This window comes from Salmo salar, chromosome 11 (assembly GCF_965601325.2).
Source record: "Salmo salar chromosome 11, fSalSal1, whole genome shotgun sequence".
Taxonomy (NCBI): Eukaryota; Metazoa; Chordata; class Actinopteri; order Salmoniformes; family Salmonidae; genus Salmo; species Salmo salar.
Genome location: NC_138301.1, coordinates 19,987,525 through 19,996,525, shown reverse-complemented (window position 1 = coordinate 19,996,525; position 9,001 = coordinate 19,987,525). Strand labels below are relative to the sequence as shown.

The 9,001-nt window shown below is 43.8% G+C and overlaps 1 protein-coding gene across 2 annotated transcripts in view; it reads right to left on the bottom strand.

Moving 5' to 3' along the window:
• Positions 1-9,001, bottom strand: part of nfat5b (nuclear factor of activated T cells 5b) — a 64,530-nt gene that overhangs the window by 25,229 nt on the left and 30,300 nt on the right. For both annotated transcript variants that reach the window (XM_014126660.3, XM_014126662.3), the window contains exon 2: positions 864-992. In XM_014126660.3, coding sequence (XP_013982135.2) covers positions 864-992 — 129 coding nt within the window. The remainder of the gene's footprint in view (positions 1-863; positions 993-9,001) is intronic.

Below are 9,001 nucleotides of genomic sequence, written 5' to 3'. Positions count from 1 at the left end.
TAGGCATGACTTTGTTTTGGCATAACCCAACCACTCAAAACAGTGCAATCCGTATAGCCAATTGTTGAGCTAGGATCATGAAGTTGGATTTCTATGGAGAGCAAGAATGCCCTCTCTGTTTGTGTTACAGCCCCTACGCCCTGATGGGAAAACCTTTAAAAATGTCTACTCTAAAGCACATTAAAAGAGGCCTTTCCGATCTGCTTGCAACCTGTAGGCCTATGTCATAAAGAGATGTTTGGATCCTACAGTTCCTGTATAGAATCATTGTGTCAGCACAAAACCAGGCAATGCTTTACCACAGCTCATTTTCAGTCTAGCCCTCTGATTGGGATTCTGAAAGGGGGCTGCAGCTGGAGCTGATTACATCTGAGCTGTGAGGTTTATAGCAACCAGCAACAGATCATGATATAAGGTGCTCATAGTTCTGCATGTCTGCAACAATTATCTGTGTAAAACCCAGGGGATAATGCACACCAAAACCGAAAAAACAGGAACAGGTCATTCCCATCACTCACAGTTAGAACTGTTCACAGTCTTCAGAGACGTGAGCAAGCCCCCAGGGCCCAGGGATGGCTGGCTGGCATTGTGTGCAGTGTGTTTGCTGAGGGCCACAGGACGCCCAAGGGAGAGGGCAATAAGGCCTCATAACTCCGGTCTTCAGCAGCTGCTCCTTGCCCATTGGCTGTACTCTACATGCAGGTGTAAGCCTACAGGTACAGACTGTGTGCTGCCTACCCCTAATGTAGTTGGAAGTGGTCTTGCAGGTAGCCTAAAGAAGGGTTGACTCCAGGAAACAGGATGGAACCATTACCAGCACTGCTCACTGTTACCATGGAGGCAGAAGAGAAGGAGGGGCTTACCTGAGTCAAGGGCAGCTGAGGGAGGGGGAACCGCCTCTCCACCGCTCTTCTGGCTCATGGCTGCTGCTGGGTTTTGCTGAGTGGAGGACGGCAGCTGCAGCTCTTTGGGGAGAAGGTCATACACTGATTCTGTGTAGAGAGAGAAGAGAAAAGAGAGAGGGGGGGTTCAGGAGGTGAGTCGAGTCCCTTTGTAAGGACTTGAAAGGCTGCTCAATCTCACAGCTTGCAAAGAAGTCAGCAGATTTTACTGTACATGAAGCTCTTTCAGAATTCTAAAAGACAAGTTTAAATACAGCAAAGTTACAGTTCCTCCTTTTCAAAATATGAGTAAGATGGTCAATTTTCAAAATTGTAAAATTCAATTCTGTGACTTTTTTCCCTTTCACTTATAGGCTATACTCATAGGCTCTCCTTATCAAGAAAACATTTCAACAGCGAAAATCCATAACCTTCATAAACATGGAACAGCATGCCTCTTGTTGGTTGTTACTGACCATGTACCAGGCCCAGAGCATTGTCCTGCCTGGCCAGCACTCTGGAAAATGACCTAGCAGTTTATAAATGTACTATAACAACAAGAGCATAGTGATAAATACAGCCCCAGTCCAGATTCCTACCATGTCTCCACAGCCTGGCCTATCAGCTGCTGCCCGGTGCCCCCACCACCTACCAACACCCATCCCCACGTGTCTGTGCCAGGGGCCTTGGACGTCTCGCTCGGCCCCCTCCCTGAAAAATGGCAGGGAGCTATTTAGAGGAACAAGAGCACAATGCCCCCCGAGACATGATTAGTATGCTGATGAGCACCACACTGAAAACCAAAAGGAGGACTGGAGGAAGGCGGGTGTGGAGGGAGGTGACTTCAAGCACTACACTACTTGTGATGACGACCAGCACATTCACACGTCCAACTCCCTCCATTCAATAGGACTATCTATGGTTCTGCAGATAGAGCCTCTTCACACTAGACTTTTCCTAACATACCGTTGGCTACACATATTACTCAAATGTAAACTTGCTTACTTTCTATGTCTCAACTGTTACCTTCGGAGGTAGCGCATGACACTCGCCCGACAGTTGACCCCTTGAAGCAGGGCAGCGCGAACAGAATTGTCTCATTGAGCCAACACTCCTACAGTATAAATGGCAATACCAGAGCAATGTTTTTGAAACAGCTGAAATGTAGAGACATTGTCCCAATATTTGAGACTTGTTTTATTGAGTTTTTACCTGAAATTGAAGTAACAGCCTGCTACATTCTGAAATTGTCGCAGTAGGTGCCGGCTGCACTGAGCCATGTAAAACTATGGAAGCCCAGCCCCACCACAATTTTTTATTTGTAACATTGTGTGGTGATTTCAGAGGTGGCACCACAGGTTCCAGAGTGGTGGTGGGGGGGCAATTGTTTTCCTGGGGCCTAGAGCTTTTCCTGATCTGGTAGTAGGCTAACCTAATCAACTCCAGACCCTATTTGAAATGTATGACATAGTAATAAATTACTGTAAAAAAATAGAGTCATATGTAAAAAAAATTAAAACATTACAACCCTTCACACAGATTAAGAGACAACTGCGATTGGACAAAAACAAACAAGACTGAGCTCGCTGTATGCAGGGTTGCTCAGACAGCAAGTCATTACTATTGTGTTGATTGATTCATTCCAGTCAACAACTGGATTAAAAAGGACTAGGTAGCCTAGCTACCCGAAGTGTGACTATAAACCAAATTTGATCACATTAACATTTTCTTAGAACACAAATAAATGGGCCCATTTTAGCCTAGAAATTAGGAATGTGCATCTTTCCCTTTCACAAGGATTCAATGCGCATTTAGATGCACGGGCTCCAATACAATGCATGAACGATACGTTTTAGTTTGCAATGATTTGGTGCGATTCAGTTTGAGTAGAGAACAAATCGATGCGTTGAGATGCAGTAACATTTGTTGCATAAACACATTCATTTTCCATTCTAAATTAAAACCGTTGTTGATGGAGCTCATGAGGTGGGCCTCGCTGAGCTGGATCTGCCAGTCTGTCTGTAAATGATGTATGTCTATGGTGTATACTGTGTAGGCACCTGATCTGAGCCATAAGTGAGACTAGGCATCTACCACCAGATTAGGGGGGTAATGTAGCTTTTATCATTAACAAATTAGCTATGACATACCCAATGAATATATAGCACAACTTTGGATTCCACCCCATCTCAAAACTTTTGAACGTTTGACATTTTTAGCGAGCTTCTTTTCTCTTCCTGTGTTAGCGATACAGTGCACCTCCCAAAAGTGATTCCTTGTTAAGAAATGATCAACTTTACCCTGTATATCTAATTACCATATACACTGAGTGTACAAAACATTAGGAACACCTTCCTAATATTGAGTTGCACCCTTTTGCTCTCAGAACAGCTTCAATTTGTCGGGGCATGGACTCAACAAGGTGTCGAAAGCGTTCCACAGGGATGCTGGCCCATGTTAACTCCAATGCTTCCCAAAGTTGTGTCAAGTTGGCTGAATGTCCTTTGGTTGGTAGACCATTGATACACACAGGAATCTGTTGAGTGTGAAAACCCAGCAGCGCTGCAGTTCTTGACACACTCAAACCGGTGTGCCTGGCATCTACTACCATACCCTGTTCAAAGTCATTTAAATATTTTGTCTTGCCCATTCACCCTCTGAATGGCGCACATACACAATCCATGTCTCAATTGCCTCAAGCCTTAAGTCATTCTTTAACCTGTCTCCTCCCCATCTACACAGATTAAAGTGGATTTAACAAGTGACATCAATAAGGGATCATAGCTTTCACCTGGTCAGTCGATGTCATGGAAAGCGCAGGTGTTCCTAATGTTTTGTACACTCAGTGTACACTGATCAATTAAAACAAAACTACCAAAACTATTGCTGATGGTGAACCTGAACAATTGAAACAACATCTATTGTCAGCACATTGATAACAATCGAGCAAATTACATATGTTGTCACTCAACTAATAAAGCCTACTGTCGCGCAAGCCCTTTTAGCATGTGAATGCTTAAGGTGCCGCACAGATGTACATGATCCTGCAGGGACAGGGTGCCTAACTCGCGTTGGTCAGCACGCAAAGCTGGGCACAGTGTGCAGTCAGACTAGTCTACTGATATTCCCTGGTCTTGTTCGGCATGCAAAATGACTTGTAGATCAATGACTGTCAACACAGTTATATGGCTAGTTCGACAGTGAATGAGAGGACACATCAGTTGTCATAAAAACAAATTTGAACCGGCGATTTGCAATGTTAGAATCGATTTTCTGACGGATGCATGCTACATTTGGATCGTTTTGAGGTCCGCGGAGCGACGTTAAACATCTGAAAATCGGGTGAATCGTTACACCCCTCCTATTAATACATAGCGTAGGCTATAAAAACATGTTACATTTCCCCTGGCCAGGCGCAGATGGGATCAGATCGCATAGGCTTCTCTAGGCTACCTGCAGCTGTAGTTGTTATCAGTAGACTACAGTTGATCAGACTGAAGATCAGACTAATTATGCATTTTGACAAATCATGAGGAATTCTTTTTTTTTTGTGGCAGTTATGGGCTTCCATATAAAAACAGCTTTGATAGGCTAACTTTACTTGATGAAAACATGCCGTTATAGCAACTCTGTGCTTTTGTCTTGAAGCTAAAATGTAACGACTGTAGCCTATAGACGAGAAAATAAACCCTTTAATTGTCTGCACATACATGTTTGTGAATTGTTATATTATTCCAGAGTGTAATATGGTTTGGTTGCATTATTCAACGACATTCAGCTCAAAGTTAACATAAATATCACAGTAGCCACTAGCCAGTAAGCACAAACTATTCAACATTGACAAACTTTATATGTTTTAGAAGAAAAGTTTGTCAATGTTTAATAGTTTGTGCTTACTGGCTAGTGGCTACTGTGATATTTATGTTAACTTTGAGCTGCGGACAAAGAATGTCGTGTTGCCAGCCACAACGAAAGGTAAAGCAAGGATGTAATGTGAACTGAAAAGTTGAATTTTCTTTCACCACCCCGCTCCTCAGACTCTCCTTCATATCTCGTAGTGGGAATAGGGTCATAGTCAGCCCAAACAAACAAGTCCTACTGAGCATCAAATTCCCTATCCCAATTATCATTTGAATCGATTGCTTTTAGTGTCCTAGTAAAGCCCCTGCTGATACTTTATATATTTTACAAGACAAAAAAGCTCAATAGCTACTTTTCACTTTATGATTGAGATTGCAACACCAGATCTGAATGAATCCATGCAGTCATGTCAAAGTAGAATCAAATGTATTGCCTGCTGAGGGTTATCTGAGAAGAAAACCATCTTTTACTTTCAAACCTGAGATGGTAACACCTCAGGGATAAAACGACTTCTATGGAAAAAACAAGACTACGCAGGTCACAGCAAAAGCCCTGGCATGTCAATAAGTAGCATTTCAGAACTGATTACAGTAGAGAGAGCAGGATTGACAGAGGGCCTTTCTCCCTTGGACTCCCCCCTCAGGGCGAACGGGACAGAGGGAGGGGAGCTAGAAAGCCTTAGGTCAACAACATGACAACACGTTTACTACCAGACCCTATTCATCTTCCAAATATTATGGTATGAACTTACAGCGGCCATTACAGTCGCCTGACTCTCTGCCAACTGCCAGCTTTAATTACTTGCAGCTGAGTCCCGGGGTTTGGTGTGAGTATCAGATACTTAACCCTCCAATTGTTACCGCTGGCTGTCTACTACAGACGAACCTGGGAAGCAAGCAGTGAAACCAGTCCACAGGCCTCGAGGGTCCCACAGCACTGTACATTCTGGATGAACACACAGTTTCCCTCACAGAGGGGCCTGAAAATGACAAACTCTGCCGCCTCCTCGTTGGAGCAGCACAAGCAGATCTGGTGTGGTTTAATGCTTCTACGTTAGGTAACCTCTTCAGAAAACAAAGGCATAAACAAACACACACACACTTTCTCTCTAATTCTCTGAGTCTGCTGCTCCGTTTACCATTCCTCCCTGGCCACACTGATGGCACATGCGGGAACATGTGCACTCTGCACGGGGCCCTTCCAGTAAACAGAATGCAGACCGCACAGACAAAAAATATGTACTCTGCTCTCAGAGCTCTGCTCTGGAATCAGTGGCTGGCCTGTTTTAGTGTTTCCACAGTCCCGGGACTTTATAAAGAGTGAAAATTCCTATTCTGCTGCATAGTTTCCTCCCTCGCAAACAGAGCACAGTGCTTTCTTTTCACATCGCTAAACACGATTTTCCTTTCGCATGGGGAAAAGAAAAACAAGGGTCAATATCATTAACTGGCTAAATAAACACATTGACTTGACCCCATGTGTTGCCTCCATTCTAACACGCTCTATATTCTTACACCCCGTTTTGCTGTTCTGTGAATTTGATCAAGTCAGAGTGAAAATGAGGATAACTTCATTTCCTCTCCTATTCTGACAGAGTTCAGAAAGTGAATCAGTTCACAGTTCCAAAACTGGATTTAAGATGCCAATTATTTTATTTGATCTGCTTCTAAACTAATTAACTACCATCCCATTTCTCAAAGAAAGAATGCGGTTACTATACATGCATTGATGATAGGGTTTAAATTATAATTAAGATACGGGTACACTTTATTTTGCCTAACTCTGCCAAGCCTATGATCTGCCACATGCAGCCTACTGTTCAAAGATTCGCCTTCTTTAGAGGCAAATCCAGGCAAAGTTGATCTCAAAACGTCCACACAGTTAAAAATCGTGCCCATAGCTTGTGTTCAGTTTTTACTGCACAACTATGTTGAAGTAAAAGTGTAAAGAGAGACCACTCACCATGGGAAAGGCAGGACTTACACTCCCATTCATTTCCCTCACATTCCTGCTGCTTGCTCTTACTAGCCCTAGCACCTGGGGCGTGGCACTGCGTTTTTGGCTGAATGAATGTTGACACCCCTTTCTGTCCCCCTCCCCTCCCACCACTTGTCTTGTTACGGTGTTCACCGACCTTTTTCTATCAGCTTGTTCAACAGGTTGGCTGCATTGTCATTGCAAGCTTGTCAAATAGAAAAAAAATGGAGGCCATTGAGAAAAACACAAACAGCCAAAGCAGGATAAAGGTGCAGGGTGGCTAGGTTACATTATGGTGGGACACTACTAAATGAAGAGACAAGGAAGGATAAAGAAAAGGCTTACCTTCACAGCAGCACATCTGATGGGCAACCCAGGCAGGGAGAAACACATTCAGAGGGCTGGCACCTGCAGTGAGCTATTTACAACACTCCTGATATGTTTACAACCAAGCCTACATGAGGGCCGCCACTGACACCATAGCAACAGGGAACATGGGGGCACTTTCCATAAGAGAGTTGTCTCTTCTCATTTTATTTATTTTTATTTTACCTTTATTTAACTAGGCAGGTCAGTTAAGAACAAATTCTTATTTTCAATGACGGCCTAGGAACAGGGGATTAACTGCCTTGTTCAGAGGCCGAACGACAGATTTTTACCTTGTCAGCTCAGGGATTCGATCTTGCAACCTTTCAGTTACTAGTCCAACGCGCTAACCACTAGGCTACCTGCCACCCCACTTATGAGCAAATGAGGAGAAAAACAGACACATACAAAACGCCAAAATAAAGAAGTTAGCCTACCATTACAGGTGGATAATTCTACAACTGCCAGAGTTACTGTAAATACTGCAGGATCATCTCAGTAAGCAACGGTAACCCATGTGTTTAAAAAAATCTGTTAAATCTTTAAACACCACCCACGGCCTCCCCTGACATCTAAAGCTGTCTGGGCAGCCATCAATTTTCTATTCAAATCAGGTGCTACTCTGGTATGAGCCCAGAGGGAGAACTCAACATCTTCGCAAAATACACTCCTAACGGCAAACCAACACAAACCATTGAAGCACAAGTCACATACGGCCCACCTACTTTGTAAAACATTGATACTGAAAAATACGATCTTGAGTAAATGTTGACATCAAAAGCGTTGTCTCAAATTTGTTCAACCGGAAGGAAGATGTTGCCATCCAACGTATGACTGAAACATGGTGAAATTGTTGCCACAAAAAGGAGGTGCTAAAAGTATTCACCATAGAAATGTCAACCAAAATCAGTAGAGAAACAAAAGTTGACAAGTAGACCTAGCCTAACCTGTCCACTGTGATTCTCACACCCAACAGTAACCTATATCACCAAGAGTCCACTCAAGCCACAACAAAAAGGTTTTCCTAAAGACAACTATGAAAATCACAACCGTTGCAATGCCCTTCAGTCTCAAATTTGGCCAACCTAACAGAGGCATGATTCAAATGCGCCTGACAACTAAGGAATGAAGTAATAAAATGCTTCCATGGTATCACCCAACAGCAAATCTGTCCCCTCTCACTCTCTCCAGGAAATCTGTCCCCTCTCACTCTCTCCAGGAAATCTGTCCCCTCTCACTCTCTCCAGGAAAACTGGAGGGGTGGTGGAGAACAAAATGAGGGGTCACCAGCTCTGGTGTCAGGGATTCATGTAAATGTTCACGTCCTCCATGTGTTGACATCTAGGGGGCAAGCTCAATCATCAGAGCACAGTTGGCTTGCGCATTACCAGTGTCACCGTACCGTCATCAACCCTCATCTCTTGCTGCTGTGCCCGCTGCCCAAATACAGGTGTAAGCAAGGACCACACGGACTAGTGACATCATTATAGACGTGGTCACCAGCACACCAACAAGGACATTGCAAAAAAGACTAACAAAAACACTGATGTGTGTCAGTGACAGTCTTGTGGAAACAGTTTGGATAAAAGCACAACAGATAGACAACTATTACTTTACGTTCTCTCCCACACACAGTTCCAGAAGAAACTCCTACAGGTTCCCAATGCACTGACCCACCACACAGCTGAACTGGGGTCTCCATCTGTGCATAACCAAAGGAACATTCATATCTCCATCTAGGGTACCTGAACACTGGAAACCAAACGCAAATGAGACCATCCTCAGCCCCAGACCAGTCACAATCTCTCACTACCTGAGATAACAACATAATGGCTTCATGAATCCAATAGAGCAGGTCTGGTCTTCTCAGCTACTTCCTAATGCATGGCAAGTGCCATGTCCTGTCACCTAAGCCA